Here is a 17,916-nt window from a genome sequence, read left to right on the forward strand (position 1 = left end):
AGGTGCCCAATGGACTATCACTTACCTGGAGCACCGGAAAAAACAGTTGGAGGAGGAGAAAGTACTTGATGAGTTATGGAGGATTCGTAGTGACCGAGTCTTGAACCGAAGAAGACCCGGTGATCCATTGCCTGCTGACCGAGAGTCTATGCTCATCCAGGTGAATGCACACTTAGAGAGGCTGTTGGCTAAGGCCAACCAAGAGAAAAAGTTGCTGAGGAATATGAAAAATCATTATTGGGCAAGGATGCATGTATGCAAAGGCAAAATGAAAGTGTTTCAAAGGAGGTTGACCGAGGCTCAAAAACGAAGAAAGAAGCCAAATCCCCTCCGTATCTTGGCTGAGGCTTCACTCAAGGATCATGGCACTCATTAGCCTAGCCACAGCTCAAATCCCAAAAAATTCTGAAAATTTTGGGTAATTTTGGCAATTTTTGGAAATTTACAGGTTTTGGCTCCTCAACGGGTCTCACCCCCGGTGAGACCCTTTGTCATGGCAACTCCTTTTTGCAAAAACTCAGCATTTCTAGATTTTTCATGCAAAATTACATATGCCTATGGATGGACTTGAGTTTTTATGGAGTTTTGGGCCCCCAAAAGGTCAAAATACATGCAAAATTTGACTTTCTGCCCCTTTTTTGAGTTGCAGAAACCAGTCTTGGGAGAATTAAGTTTTGACAGGGAAAATGACCTCCAAATCCAAAAATTCCAGTTGGGTTGGAAAGTAGACTCACAGACCTTTCCAACAAGCCCACTTTTGCTCAATTTGGCCACCTGAAAGTGCCTCAAACAGGGCTCCAAAGGGGCGCGACCCGTCAGGCAAGGGGGCGCGACCCGTCAGGCAGTTTTGTCCAGAAATGCATTGTTCAGCCCAGAAAACGCAGATTTGACTCTTTTTGACTTTTTGATGTTAATGATGGTCCTCTTTGATGTAATTATGACACTTTTTAGAAACTTTTACCCTTTTGTAACTCTTCTATAAGATTCATTTATGCAAAGGGTAAAAATTTAATGTATGAATTGGTTTCCAAGTTTATAGAGGCAAGTTGTTTTGACTGCCTAGATTGTAGTGCTTAGTTTAGAAGTGGTTGAAACAACTCCTAGGATAGTGAGCTCGACCCATGGAGGCAGGGAAAGAGGTTAGATCATCTATATTATGTACTTTCTTTCTCATTTTCATGGTTGGAAGGTTGGACTCTTGAGGGAGAAGCTATCATTGTATTATTTCACTGTATCTCTGCAATTTTTGGCTAAGGAAGACCAGGGTTTTGCAATCCTCTTTGGGATTCTTGTGGACTCATGTGTTGATGGTGTGTTTCTCAATGTACTTGTAAGCTTGTTATGTGATTCATTTCCTTTCTTTTACTTCTGCACATTAAACAAATGAAGTGTTAAAGTAAGAATTCATGCTTGCCATGCTCTGCTTTTAAATTTGTTTAATTTCTATGTTTTCTTCTGTCTAAAGAGAATTCAAAGTGATTGTTTGCTCTCTTTAGCTCCTCATCTTTCATTCCTGACCATTCACCTCAGTTAAAGGCATCAACGTTGTCTCCTACCTTGCCCCAAGGAACCCCCTGCAGAAACTGTGTCCAATCCCCGCACCCAAAATTGAAATTCCTCAATTTGCCACCAAAAACCCAAAAAACCCCAAATCAACCTTTTTAATCAGTTTACTAGCCTAATATTAGTGTTACCTTGTTGGTCATCTCATCCCATTGAAAATCTGCTGAGATTGACCGGAGAGAGCCTTCTCCTGCCCCGTAGAGCTAGCTACGAGGCTAAATGGTTTGATGTAGCCTTGAGGTTTACCTTTCTCAGCCTGAGGTGAAATTTCAAGCGCTAACAGGTGGCACAAATTCGGTCGAAGTTGTTGTCGAACTACTTGGTTGATCATTGGCCTTGTTTTCCGACAGCTGTGGATTCCCGTAATCTTTATTCCTTGTCGATATCAAAGCATCGTTTTGATGCTTCAAAACCGACAACATTAGCACTTGGGACAGGGAAGCATTGTCCCTAGCAACCAGATTTGTTCTTGGATTTGGAAACGGACCAGCCAATACTGTCGAGGTTTTTGAATTCTTGAAGAATTTTCTAAGCTCAGCTTTATACGAACACTCCCTTGTCCAATGTTCCCCATCACATATAAGGCATGGACGATTTGGTTTCCTATCTCCAGAAGGATTTGCAGAAGGTTTTTCAGGGGATGACTCCTCCTGTTTCTTCTTCTTCCCTTTCTTTTTATTCTTGCCTCCTGGTTGCTTGGTTTCTTTGCCTTTGTCATTCGATACGGCATTTACTTCTGAGGCGAGAAGTTCTTCATTTGCATTTTGACCTGAACCCGTACGTGCCTTCTTTGGCTTAGCCTTTACGGTTTTCGTGTTGGCCGTTCCTATCATGACGTCCCCCGCATGAGAATCTTTGTTTGATTTAGGAGAGGGAGGAACATAAAATTCCGATCTAGGAGCATCAAGAATTTTATCGTAGAGCATGCCAGATTGAGTATAAATCAAGTCTAAATATTGCGCACGAGCAATTACTTGCTCTTCAGTGACGACTCCTCCCTTTGCCACATCTTCCATAATAGAAGGTAACAACGACTTAATAAACCATTAAGCCAACAGCTAATCAAGAACATATGTTTTTACCATTCTACGATGACGTCGCCACTCATGAATATGATTGGATATGTGAGTGGCCGTCGTTTGCTTGAAATTGGTAAGAATCTCTGTTCCCATTTCGTACCTTATGGGTAACTGAAAATGGGTTAAAAAGGTTGTGGCTAGGGTATTGAAGTTATCAAACGAAGATCTAGGCAATTTGATATACCATTTTGTTGCCAGACTAGTTAACGTTCGTTGAAAAAGGCGAAGTCTGATCGAATCATCGTTTAGAGTGTTAGATGAACACCATAGATGAAAGGTCATTACATGATTCGACGGATCTTCACCCGGATTTCCATTAAATTTAGGAATATATGACGGAAGTTTATGAGGAATCGCTGGCCACCAAGGGGCGTAAGCGATTGGATCATTTGTTAGCTGGTTTAGATTTGGTAACTCTAAAGTTGCCATGAAGCATAACCAGGATAATATGGGATTGCCTAAGCAGTGGGTCTTTGCATACCAGCATAGTGCATTTGATGCTGATAACTTTGATAAGGTTGATGGGCATAACCATTATGAAATGGTTGATGTTGTCCGCTTTGAATATATGGCTGCCCATTACTTGCAAAGACTTGGTGCTCAGTTCCTTGGTAAACTTGTTGGAATTGTGGTTGTTGATATTGCACCATCCATGGTTGTGAGACCATGTGTTGTTGTCTAATACTGGCTGTTTGACCGAGATGAGGGGTAATGGTACCTGTTTGAGCTTGGGTCACTCCAGTTAAGGAACCACTAACTAATGATTGTGGTGACATCGCAGGGACAAGGGGCTATTGGATTGCGACCTGAGAGACTTAAGGTTGGCATACAATAGGTAACGCTTGTACTTGCGAAACCGTCACAATAGCTGGTGTAGTGGGGATATTTGACATAGGCATACTTTGTTGCATTGAATATACAACTCTTGGTTGTTGAGGCAGTATTGGTATGCAACCACTGGATGTAATTCCAACATAACCTAAATTCTGTTGCGAACTCTCGTATGTTTGACCTCCCGGAGGCGACAATGAAAGGGCATATTGCCCCCCATACGGCGGTATTTCGGTGCTTAAGGGAATTATTTGCCTTTGAGGATCGTACTGCCCAAATTGACATTGCGAAGGATCAATTTGGTGAGACTCAACATAAGAGATTCTAGATATTATTCCGGACGAACAAACGGGAACAGACCATACCGTCAAAATAGCCCCTGGATGGATTCCATCCAGTGATTGAGAACTAGTTGCGACAGACGGTACGCCAACGAACATTTTCGGAGTGGCAGCAGGAGGTTCTGCTGCTGCTGTGTCAGATGACACAGTCCTAGATGTCGACGATTGTTCAGACATATCTAGTCTATCCAAAAGGTTTCCTAACGATTCTACAGGAAATTCCGATAACGGTAGACTAATTTCTAATGAAGAAGGATATAGAGTGATCCCAACTCCAAATTGTGTTGGAGTACTAGATGGTGGATCCTCCACAATCTCTTCTACAGCAATCAAACCAGGTGGAATAGGTAGACCGTCAGGTTCGTAAAATATTTCCAGTGCCGAAGAAGGTATAGATTCTGTAGCGACTGATGTTTGGGGAACAACACCTTCCAAATCAGCTATAAATTGAGCCAGTTCAGGTATACAAGTGTCTACCCTCACACTAGGATTAGTTCTATTGTCCTCTAGTGGCTGCAGAACTTCTTCTGTAAAGGAAGGGGTACCAGAAATGTTTTGAGTAACTGGAGTCTCCGAGGGTGTCAGAACAATTGTTCCAACCTGACCAAGGGACTTTGAGCCGGTTAAACGAGTTCGCTTTGTCCGGAATAGTTTTTATTCTGGAGACAAAGACGATTGACTCGTAAGACTCCACGAACGACGAGGTTTTAATTGACTTTCCTCCACAATTGCGGATTACTTGATCAACTAAAAATAAAGGGGAAAAATGTTTTCGAATTAAATGAATTTTAGACGCTTTGACACAACTTGTTTTTCAATTTTTAAGAGTCAAGAAAAAGCAAAAGATGACTCTAGTCGCCTTCGATTTTTGATGAGCCTGAAGTGACAAGTGCTCAGATGGACCTTTTCCTTTAAGGAGTCTGAAAAGGAACGAAAGAGACTACTCTGGAAATCTAGACAGAGGGATTACTAAACCAATCGCAAAACTGCAGAATACTTTTTATGGTACGGTAGTCAATCTTCCCGAATGTTGTGTTCAGTGCATTGCGATCGATAGGGTGATAGACACGGCTTCCTATGGATGAAGGATATAGCCTATTGTGGTCTCCCAATATATACTCGGCGGTACGTGGGAGCACAAGTCCGTATTAGCACTTGTCGTCTCAAAGAGGAGGAATCACCCAACCAACAGTGAAAGCGACAGTTACTAGGCTTTACGACCCGGAATACATCTCTAGCCTAGACTTCTAGATGTTGTGCGTTAGGTTCCAAAGCGTTTTTATGTTCATTAAATTTATTTTACATTTGATCTTTCTTAAGAAATTTTCCTTTCAGGTTCACCGCGTGATGTAGATATACAATTCCTAAAATGCAATCTAAGATGATAAACAATCGTTTAATATTCTTTTTGCAATGAAAATCCTAGCTACTAAAGAAAGAGAGACGGTATTCTTTCAACATAGAGCAGAGAGCACACACTAGATGCACTGTCCTAAATCAAATCAACAAGCAGTCTAAATGCAAATGCACATGCATGTATTTATTTTCAGCTTTCTTAATGTGTGAATGACAAGAAGAATGCTAAGTACAAATCTAAATTATCTTTTCAAAGCGATAGTACTAACAAATTTCTCTTCAAAATGAAAGGAAGATAATGACGACACTTTGCTATTTTGAATTGAAAACAGCTTTTGACACTTGAAAAACTACTAATTCAAATCAAATACCTGAGTAACTATATAATCGACCATCAAGAATAATAGAATTCTTTTCTTTGACTGAAAACGACACTTGCGACACTTTCAAATCAAAAAACGACAGTTCGATTATGCGACTTCTTTGTAAAAGAGAACTGAAAAGGGCGCACAATACATAAAAACATTCATGGTTCTTTGCACAATGGAGGCGAAATGATGGAAAGGAAGGGGGTTTCCACAATGGTATACTGATCACAGACAGCAAAACTGTTGAATAGAGCTAAAGAGTGTGAACATAGAAACCAAAATCTGAGGGCAGAAGAGGTCTTGTCTGATCAACGCACCTGTAACACAGGGAAAGTGCGATGCAGCGCACCTACTGCACACGGGAGGTGCGATGCATCTAGATTCCCAAGAGTAGAAGGTGCGATGATCTAGGGACGAGACTTCAACTGGGTTCCGGGTCACAGTTTGCAGCTCAGTTCAGGGATTTAGGCCGAGCAAGTGATGTTCAGTAAATATAAATCACAGGGGTTGATCTAATGAGGTTATTAGAGCCACTACTAGGGCAATTAGAAGGTTTCAAAATCGATTGTTCAGTTTATAAACAAAACCTGGAGATAGACTGAAGAAACATTGATCTACTTTGCACTTGCATAGCAAATGCAGTTCGAAGGCTAGATGGCTTGACTTCAGGCTCCGTCTGTAAGTTTATAAAACAAACAAACAATCTATTCGCTCCCCAGCAGAGTCGCCATTTTGTTATCGGGAAATCTAGTGTCCACTCGAAGCTGCTAGTCCCACTAAGACTGGTAGCTATCTTAGAAAAAAACAAACTAAAACCACTTTCACTTTCCTTTATGAGAAGTAGATAAGAGGGGAATGAAGGACACAAACCTCAGTCTTGTGCTTGGTTCCTTGCTTTGTTCCTCTCCCTTCTGACAGATCCTTGCCGCTTCTCCTTCGTCTACCCAGCTTCAAAGAGCACTTGTGGAATCAAAGCAGCATAATACTATCGAAGAACAGAGATCTACAATCATAAACAATATAGGACCAGATATATATTGACCACATAAATTCATATATCATCAAACATACAAGAATGTGGAGGATAACTTGAATAGCTTTATTAATATCAAGAATAGCAAAGAGGATTACAACCAATTGTTCTGACCCAGCGTCATCCTCCAGTATGAAACCCCTTCTTTCACCTCATGAAAAGCTTATATCACCCAACACTATGATGTTCCACCAAGAAACCATCAGCACTTCCTTACAAGATACAAAATTCCAGCCTCTAGATCTCTGGGATGAGGGATCCATATATAGATGATTGTAGGGGGTGAGTCAGCTTCTGGGATTTTGATTAGTGTCCTCTATCTGATAGTTCTTGATTCCACTTGGAGATTGATGATCTCTTACTCATCCTTAGGTGAATTCAGAGAGGCAAGTGTCATAGGAGAAGTTTCTGGAAGATTCTATGATCATCCACCTCGCAAACTGTCTCTGCCATTTGTTCACTCTCGCTCATCGCACCCTACAGAAGGGTTTTTCAGTATGCATCGCACCTTTTACACTGGGCAGGTGGGATGCATCGCACCCCTAGCACTGAGCAACCTGTATGGTCTAGTTTTGACCAGTTTTGAGCAGTTTCCTGTGGAGAACTTCTGGGAGATGATGTAATCAGTTGACCTTGTTCCTTTAGGGTATGAAACAACAGTTTTAGGGACTTAGGAGCCCTTGGTTTATGGACATGTTTGATTGGGGTTGCAGTGCCCAAAAAATGTCTATAACAAATATGCATACAATAAATCTACAATGTGTGCCATCCTAAGGAAGTCCTCATAGAGATCTCTGTTGTTCTCCATTTCCCTTCTTGTTACACATTCAATCTTTGGTTATCATTCACACTCGCAATTCACATTAGTGAGAAGATTACTTTGATACCAAACTTGATATGGATCTCTTTAGCTACCAAAATTAACAAAGGTCTTTTACTTCTATGATGTTAGCAGAATTGCATGTCAAAGAGTATGAAAAATCACATGTGCATATTTTAAAGAAGATGAAACATAATGATGACCATCAAATCAAAGAACACACACACATTGATAACATAGTTCATCAATTGTGGGTTACATCTTCAGGCCCGGTGTCAAGAGTGGGGAGGCCACTTCATTAAATGCTGCAAGATGATGATCAGTACATGGTACATTCTTTCTCATTACAAGGATGAATTCCCTCAACCAGAGTGGCATGTATCTCCACGAGACACTCTCCTATAGGAACTCTCACTCAAATGGGCCCTCCTTTAGCATGACAATCTAATAAATTCTAACATGACGTGGCATACAAGTATTGTTCAAAATATTGGTAACAAGGATCTCAACAACAAAATCATCAACTCAACAAATCAAAAGAAAGGCATGGCATCACTACATCATATACCTCCACTTTTGGGGATGGCCTAAAATTGCAAAGCTCAATTGCAGAAATGGACATCATCATTGAATTCATGGCACGAAATCATGTTGAATGACTATAAACTTGGACTCTTTCTAACATTGTCAAAATCTGGGCCCTCGGGAATCTCAAAGATTCCCCCAAAGATTCCTTCCTGCAGATGGCCAAAAAATACAATGTCCGGTTTAAAATTTTGATCACATCATTGTGCTCCTTGTGAAATTCCATGAAAATGACTATAAAGTCAACATCATTCTGCCTCTGTAAAATATTAGCGTCCAAGGGAATCTTTTAGTTTCCTCAAGATTCTGTAAAGATTCCTCACTGATGACTGCGTGAAATTCTGCTGCACAGATGAGGAAACAGATCACACCATCATGTTCCCTGTGAAATTCTTGTTTGTTTGAGTATAAACTTGGCATGATGCTGTCACGATGAATTTTTGTCCTCCAGGGAATCTCTTAGATTCCTCACTGATTTTGTATAAGAATATTCCTTGGAATATTCTATGAAAGAATATTCCTTGGAATATTCTATGAAAGAATATTCCTACCTTGAAAAATGTGCCCCTTTTGGGTTGGGTTCCATGGGCTCTGTTTTTTCCTCCTCGTGTGAATGGTAAATATTCAAGGTTTAAATATTTTAATGTGGGTGGATTAATCAATGATTGGGCCACTTGGGCCGTTGGTGGCGTGCCCAAGTTGGGCACATGAGACTCGGGTTTAAAACTCGGTCTCACCCGAATTAGCACACGGTTAAATATTTTTGGCACTTTTTTTAAAAATGCATGCGGTTCGTTTTAAGTTGGAGAGACGTTTTTTGGTTTACAATTGGCGATATATGAGTGGCGCCGCCCATGGAACGGGCCAGTCAATGGCGAGGCAGGTTTGATCCTCGCTGACCCTAGTTTAATGGCAGTCAATGTTGGCCATTTAAATGTTGTATATATATAATGTTGGTTGGGGGTGTGGGCGGCCCCGCCCCTTTTTTCAATAATTTTGGCGATTATTAAGGTAAAGTAATAGTGTATAATAAAATTTGGGCGAATCATTTTAGAAAAAAATGGAAATTGGCGAATGTTTTTTTGGAAAAAACATGGAAAAATAGCCCGCTTGCGAATATTAGCCCCTAAAATTTTCCTTGTGCAACACAATTGCATGAATCCTATGGGCTATGCCCATATCTCTAATAATGACCTGCTCTTGGCCTGACTATGTATCGATCTTCTTTTTAGGACAATTTCTGATCCAGATTTAAATAGGAACGCCACAAATTACAGAGATAACCATAAACACAGAGATGTAGCAGAAATAATACTCCATTTCATTAATGTAAAGTACTGAAATATGCTTACAAACAGAAATGGAAATAAACTAGCTAGGGCGATGGTAACTTATCTCTGAGAAGAGATGTGGCGGCTACATGCCTCTGAACTTTGTTACAATGAGGCTCGAATGCCTATTTATTGTTGAGAAACAATGGAAAACCCTAAACATCCAAAAACCTAACCCTAGAAGATGAAACACCAAACTATGGGCCCTGTTTGGGTAAATTGGTACATCAACTTCCCAGGGTCATAACTTTGGCATATGATCTTCATTTGACACGCACAATATCTCATTAGAAAGATCTAATCGAGAACTACAACTTTGGGAAGAGCAACATCATTCGTCGTTTAGGGCCTCAAAATGGCTCCAGAAGTCCAGGACTCGAAAAATTGCTAAAAATAGTAAGTTGTGCTACAATTAAGGAAATTGAAAAAGTTGAGAGAAACAATGGTGGGGGATCCAAGTGGACATGACAGGTGGCCACCAATATCCACCTGGATCAATCTCGCTCATAATGAGGTCCTCCACAAGTCCAACATCCATTAGTAGGAGAAGTTTTCATCAATTTGACCCTTTTATTAGGTGATGACACTGAACTTTGAACTAATTCTTGAGTGCAAGTACTGCTTTGCTAAAGATGTTTCCTTGGATTATTTCTATGGTTCTTAAAATTATGATTCTTTTGAAATCCTTGATGATGTGATCAACCTGTCTTATGCCTTACATCTCAGCCTCCCCTTCGAAGGGGTTTCCCATGGAATGATAGATTGGGGGCTTTATCCCCACCTTTGTTGCCCATTGATTATTCCTTAGCTATAATTGCTTTTTGTACTGCCTTATGAAATGTAGGAGGCATCAAAATGCACACCTTTTCCTTTATAATAGGATTCAACCCATACAAAGTCTTGTTTACCTTGAGAGCGTCAATATTGATATAGGTAGCATATCTGAGCAACTCCATGAATCGAGCCTCATATTCAAGTACCATCATAGTTCCTTACTTAAGATCATGAAACTCATTCAACTTTCACTCCAAGTATTCAACGGAAAGGTACTTTGCTCAAAATTCTTCTTCAAATCATTCCCATGTCAAGGTAGAAATGGAATATCCCAATTGAGATTCTAAGTTTCTCCAACATAATAGTGCACTCTCCTTAAGTTGGTATATAGTCAACTTGGACATTTTGTTGCTAGAATAGTTCCGGAACTCAAAACATAAGCGCATATTTTCCAACCAAGCTTCTGCTACCTCCCCTTAGGTGGTAACTTGTGGTACCCTTAAAGATATGAAGCTTAACTTTTTCCAACTCTCTATGGACATTTCCATCGGATGAAACTTCTCGTCTTTCTGCTTGAGATGAAGAACCAATCACTAAAAAATTTCCTCCAACCCTAGTAATCAAGATTTCAACAATCTTTTGGAAGGATAACATCATATTCCTCACTTCCATGACAAAATATTTGCTAAGATTCATTAGCTTGAGAAGGTGGATGTGAGACTTCCCTCCTCCTCCTTTGCCTTGATGTTCTCTCTATGATTGCTTTTCTTGACCATGAAAAAATCAAATAAATTAATAAAAAGATAACTATCTCTGAATATTAGTAGGTAAACCTTAGGTCCTAGAGTTTTAACTTAGTCCTAAAATGAAAATAGAATAATTTTAAATTGATGGGGAAGATTTGGATATAAAATGATTAAATACTAAACAAAGCATGAGTTTAACTTGGTCCTAAAATGAAAATAAAATAAGTTTAAATTGATGGGGAAAAAGTTCGATATAAAATGATTAAAGACTAAACAAAACATGAAATGTCCTAACAAGTTCCTGCGGCTATACAAAATAAAAATAAAACATGGAATAAATTTAGGTCATTAGATTGCTCTAAAATACCCCTAAAAAACAAAAAAACAAACTAAACAAAACATGAAATGAATTTAGGTTGATGTGAACAAGTAAGATGGAATAAATTTATATTCATATAAAACATAGTTTTTGAAAATATAAGAATTAACATAACATTTTTGATTGATACATCATAAAAGAGACATTGATATATCAAAAAAATATAAATAATGACTTAATTTAAAATATTAATAAGATAAGAAATTAAAAATAACAAAATTATTAATATATAATAAGTATTAAACAATATTATAATTAAAAAATACTAATTAAAACTAAAATTTATTAATAAAAATTTCAATTTATTTTAATTTATAAATTAAATATATTATAAAAATATCAAAAATTCAAAAAATAATATTCTATTATAATTAATGAATCAAATAATAATTTTATATGGGCTATAAAATTAATAATAACGTGGAGAATACCCTTCATTAGTTTTCACTTCTTTTATTGTTTCACTGAGCTACTAGGTGTATATCCATCCCTGCACTAAACACATAATCACCTCTATGTTCTCTTGCATAGAATGGCAACTACTTATTAGTATCTTTCCATTCTTCGAACTGAACTTCTTATTTATAAATGACGATGGTTAAGCAACAACATTTTGTGGTTATGGATGACAACCTCTATTGTTATATTCAAATAATTGGGAATATGCTGAATATGTTTAATTATACATTTAAGATCAATAAGATAGATTGTATTTTTTTTTTTAATTTTCCAGCATCTCTTGAGGCGTCCATACTTTAGTCCCACCTAAATATCTATGATGTAAAATGATCAGCATTAAGAAAAACAGAGCGGATTTTAAGTCAAAATATAGATGCCCTGTGAAGGGAAAACATTTTTGTTTTTACATCCAGTGATGTGTGCAAAATCGTTTTTATTAAGGAGGCTTTTGTCATTACTTATGTGCCACATGTGGAGGTTAAAAGGGTATAACACTGGTTTCAAGTTCGCATGTTCAACGTTATTCAATTAATGAATTCCAAATAAGAATAATTCTCTGAATTTCGACGTTGAGGATAAAGCTTGTTCATGGTCTCTGGCTATATCCACTACGAGCAAAGGTTGTTCATGGTAGACAGTGGCACTGCCTAGCCTCACTGTGTGCCGTCGGTGAAATCTCAGGCAACTTTAGAGCATGCAATACTCTTTCCAACTCCGATAAGAGACTGGGTCGCTTTTCTATAAATATCACAAATACGTCGTGTATAAAAGCGCGAGTTGATGAATATGACATTGGATAAAAGGAAAAAACGAATGGGAGGCACAAATTTCAAGCTCTATCTATGTACGCCTCCTTTATCTTGTCAACATTAATTAAGCTGGACCTGCAACATCAATTTGTACCGTAGCCTGGCTGCCTGCCTGCCTGGGGTCTTGCCCTTGTCTTGGGCATCCTGAATGTATTAATGAATGTCCGCTTAAGAATGCATAGTACTTGCCGCCTGATGGGATCGCCATATAATCTGAATCTGTTTCTTAGATTGCAAATCGCTGGCGTCGGTCCTACTTTTATCTCCCCTCCCCTCAGGCTAGGGTTAGGGTTAGGGTTAGTAGCGATGTGGGGTTGGGTTCTTTGCCTAGACTGAGTGGGCATTTGGGTATAGAAATTATTTGTGGGTTCTTTGCATTGACTGAGTGGGCATTTGGGTAAGAAAAATATAGAGGTATTTGTGAAATCGAAATAACAAAATGTCACTTGCCTATAGAGTGATGTGATTTAGTAGGTTTGACACCGCCGTATGTTCCATGGGCGCTTGGTCCATGACCCAACGAACGATAAGTAAGTAAAAAAGAAGAATGTAAAGGGTACTCAGTCAGTGATGAGACCAGTCCTGCAACAATCTCGTCCTTTTAACCTTTTTGTCGATTGTAAGGTTATGGTTCAGGTTCTCACTGTAGCAAGTACTTGTGGATTTAAGGCACAGAGAAAGTACGAGTATTCACAATGAGAATGAATTGAATGGACCATAACTGACAGAAACAGGTCATGGGGAGTTGGGGGAGGTTCGTCTCTCCACGTGCTCTGCAACAATACACGACAAGTCTAGTTTGGAATTTTGGTTGCATATAGGTAGGAAGGTGTTGTAGAGTTTCACGAGTGTGATAGAGTGGGGTGGAGTTGGTCATAAAACTCCAATATGCTGAAACGAAGGCGAAGGCGAAGGCAAAGGCAGGCGTAATCGATCATATTTTATCCTGGTTGGCTGGCAATAGGCTATAGCAGCTACAGAAGAAGAAACATGGGTGTCCAAGGTGGAGCAGCAGCATCATCGTTAGGAAGAAAGCAGAATAGCATGTCACCATGCGCTGCCTGTAAATTGCTGAGAAGAAGATGTGCCAACGACTGTATATTCGCCCCTCATTTCCCATCTGATGATCCTCAGAGGTTTGCTCATGTCCACAAAGTGTTTGGAGCCAGCAATGTGAATAAAATACTGCAGGTAATTCATTCTCATTCTCATTCTCCTCCTCTGCATATTACATCATGTCATGGACGCATGAGATTGTTTGTTTTAGCGGTGTGACATGCAGGACCTTCCCGTGCAGCAGAGAGGGGACGCAGTTAGCAGCATGGTTTACGAAGCAAATGCGAGGGTTAGAGATCCTGTGTATGGGTGCGTGGGGGCCATTTCTTCTTTACAGCAACAAGTTACAGTGTTGCAAGCGCACTTAGCTGTGGCACAAGCAGAGGTTATTCGCATCAGATTATTGCTGCATCAAGCCACAGCTTTATCAAACTTGGTGGAAGCTCATGGTCTCAAAGACTTTGAATATATCATGGAAAGTGATACACATCGCCAATCTGATGAACCAAAGAAAATTTAGCTTACGCCCACAACTTAAAGAGCATGGGCGTTTCAGCCATATTACTACTAATTTCTACTTCATGTCTAATGTTAATATTAATATCCCTGAACGAAACATGTCTTTAAGCGTGGATGAATGAATATTTTGATGGTCATTCTTATCATATAATGTTGTATAGTGAAACATATTGGAATGACGTAGTTACATTGATGGGCCATTAAAATGCAATGCAAAGTACACAATCAGAATAAGCGTGTTATTGACTTTTCACTTTGTTGCGTGGCGCTTATGGGATGCTCCAGATGGGCGATGCATAAAACCCAATCTTGGAAGGATATATATATATATATATATATTATCAGATGAGGAAAAAATGTGGGTGCAACCTTCTCGGTTGTTGTCTTTTTGACAGCTGCAAAACTGATGTGAATTAAGGCTGTTCTTGTGAATCTGCATGTTGAGTGATTCCATTTAAATATTTTACTCTTTAATGGATCCATGAGGCCACACTTTCTATCATATTGGTTTATGGATCATATGGACAGACTTTCCATCATGGTGTTTATGTACTTTGTACATCACGAATTAAATGTTTAGCATCAATAGAAAATAGGGATGAAGATTTTGTATTTATGATAATATTATGGCAGAGGTACACATAAATTTTAAAAATATAAATTTTATTTAAAGAAAAAATTAACCATGCCAAAAATATCTTCTAGAGAAGTTGAGGAAGATGAAGAATGAAGTTTTGATTTGTATTGGTGATAATATTTGGTAAGAATATCATATTTAATTTAATTTATATAAGATATTTAATAAGAACATTATGGATGAAAACCATTTTTTCTTAGACTGCCTTGCTTACAACTACATTAGATCTCAGTTTCATAATTTTTGTCCCAATGCTGATTTTAGTAACTTTTTACCATGTCAAAATTATAGTGACCTACTTCTCTTCAAGTTTTTTGAGCATAAGAATAAAATCTTAAATCAAACTAAATAATTTGTTTATTTAGACCAAAATTTAGTCTATAGTACACATTAACCACCATCATCATCATTAAAATTATTTTTTTTAAATAAAAACCACTAATGTATTCAAAAAATTAATATTATATTTTCATAATTATATATTTTAAAAAAATTATTTAGACCAAAATTTAGTCTATAGTACACATTAACCACCATCATCATCATTAAAATTATTATTTTTTAAATAAAAACCACTAATGTATTCAAAAAATTAATATTATATTTTCATAATTATATATTTTAAAAAAATATGTGAAAAGGTTAATGAACACAATGAAGAATAAGATATTAATTAAATAAAGGAGACTTTTAACATTAAAGACTCAATATAAATGTACGAGGATAGTTAGGCTAACACAATCAATAAGTTTGCTATACTTTATATAAGTTTTAAGTCTAGGGTTTAGGTATTTTTTAGAGGTGAAATATGATTAAAAAACAAAATTTTGAATTAATATTTGAATTTATATAAATATTTTATATTATTTAAGTTTTAAATTTCTTATATTTCAAAGTTTATAAATAATCATATTATATATATTTCCTAACATGGTCATATTTATAAGAGAAATAGGTTTATAAATAATCATATTATATATATTTCCTAACATGGTCATATTTATAAGAGAAATAAATAATTTTATTTGCTCATTTTTATGTGTACAAGATAAATTTCTCTAGTAAATATTTTATATTCTTTAATTTTTTCATATTTCAAAATTTATAAATAACCATATAATATATGTCATAACTAATCATATTTGATAACAGAGATAAAGAATTGTATTTGCGTATTTTCAAGTATATAAAAGAAATTTGGAATTATGTTTGGTGGTTTATGATATCTCTCTTTGATGTGATGAAGCTTATTTAAAGGTTCAATCATAAATAATTTTCAAGCCCCTGGAATTGTGTAACCTATGGTATTCATCCATGATATTTGATGAGGTGAAGCTTATTTAAAAGTTTGATATTTGATATACTTTATCGGGGATACATAAGCTATGAGGCAAATATATAGATTTATATTTTTAAGATTTCTAAATAAATATCGTGAAAATTAAATTAGCATAGACTTTTATAATTTTATTGGAGAGAAATAATGGATTTATATTAATTACTTAATATTGTAATGATTTTACTTGAAGAAACATTGATTTTAGCATGAAATTCTATATACTGATAATAACTATAGTAAAACCTCAAATACTTACATGGAAGTTATTGATGACTTTTTGTTATCAAATGTATTGAAGGTTATCTATTTCATCTTCAAGAGTGAAAGTGTTGTCTTTGTTATCTATGATATCCCATGTGCAAATACATGTATATTTGGTTTTTACAATTATTGTAGGCAAAATAGCAATGTGAATCTTGTTGAATTCAGGCTTTTGTGATCCATATCCAGTTTTATGAGAATTTTTCTTAGCCTAAATCACATAACAATACATTTTTCATGGGCAAGACAAGTTGAAGAATCAAATCATGACTGCATGTTAAATAGGGAGAGTAGATCTTCCAATGACTAGGTTTGACTGGGAAACGGATATATCAGACTAGGGGAGAGCAGATCTTCCAACAGCTAGGTTTGTCTCGGAAACAGATATATCAGACTAGACTGGACCAACGACTATATTTGACTAGCCTTTGACTAGCCAACTTGACTGGATCAAGAGATAGGGACAAGGACTAATATTATATTTGATAAGTTATTTAATTATAATAATATTATTAGATAAATAGTTATTAGTGTTTAATATCAATATTAATATAATTTTTATTTTATTTTATTTTATTTTATTTTTTTATTTTATTTTTTCTATATAATACTACCTAAGCAATTATTTAATTATAATAATATTATAGATAAATAGTTAATATTATTAGATAAATAGTTATTAGTGTTTAATATCAATATTATTAATATATTTTTATTTTATTTTATTTTATTTTATTTTTTCTATATAATACTACCTAAGCAATTATTTAATTATAATAATATTATAAGATAAATAGTTATTAGTGTTTAATATCAATATTATATATATATATAATATTGGCTAATCACCCACGAGGGATTTGAACTGGTGACCTATCGCAAGGTGTGCCTTAACAGAACACCCATTCACCATCAATCCAAAGCCTTGTGAGTATATTTTTTTTATGTTTCGAATGCCATTAATGTCTAAAATGCTACATATGAATATTATTTTAATACTTTTACGTTGGTTTTGTTTATTATTTAAGTAATATGTTAACCATATTTGTGTTAAAAAATAATAAATCTAGGGAATATTAATAATAATAATCAACTAAAATGTTAACATATTTATATTTAATATGTTAATAATAATTTATCAATAGATCTAGGGATTATTAATATTAGTGATAGTATGGATTTATTATTATTCTTAATATAAATAAAATAATAATATTATAAAATTATTGTTGAATTGAGGCTTCTTTGATCCATATCAAAGTGTTTCGGCGTAAATCACATGAAAAAACATTTGTCGACGCGTTTCGAACCAACTAGTGAGGGAGAGCAGACCATCCAAACAGCTAGGTTTGACCATCCAAACTGCTAGGTTTGGCCATCAATAGCTATAATACACCCATAAATGACTAATATTATTATAATATTTATCATGTGTTATTAAGTAAAAAGTTAATAACTATTAGTAATAGAAGGGAATTAATATATAATAAATAATATTATATTGTTATTATAATAATGTTACAATAATAATTTTCTTATTAATTTTATTTATTTTATTTATTTTTTAATCGTGAAGTTTATCCAATGGGGATAAGAGTTACTAGATCTAGGTAAATAAATAGAATAATAA

General features: G+C 36.2%; 1 protein-coding gene across 2 annotated transcripts; it reads left to right on the plus strand.

Annotated features, from left to right (window-relative positions):
• The first annotated feature begins 13,263 nt into the window (after positions 1-13,263).
• LOC149238881 (LOB domain-containing protein 4-like) lies at positions 13,264-14,393 on the plus strand. Of its 2 annotated transcripts, none has more exons than XM_089367044.1 (2): positions 13,264-13,665; positions 13,742-14,393. In XM_089367044.1, exons 1-2 carry the CDS (start codon positions 13,465-13,467, stop codon positions 14,048-14,050), a joined length of 510 nt encoding a protein of 169 aa, XP_089223170.1. In that variant the 5' UTR covers positions 13,264-13,464; the 3' UTR covers positions 14,051-14,393. The 2 variants fall into 2 exon arrangements, with proteins under 2 accessions (XP_089223170.1, XP_089223171.1); XM_089367045.1 differs by having other exon boundaries at positions 13,267-13,665; positions 13,757-14,392.
• Positions 14,394-17,916: the final 3,523 nt, after the last annotated feature.

Source organism: Pinus tabuliformis, chromosome 8, assembly GCF_031772625.1.
Source record: "Pinus tabuliformis cultivar Carrire ecotype Pingquan chromosome 8, CPIR1, whole genome shotgun sequence".
NCBI lineage: Eukaryota > Viridiplantae > Streptophyta > Pinopsida > Pinales > Pinaceae > Pinus > Pinus tabuliformis.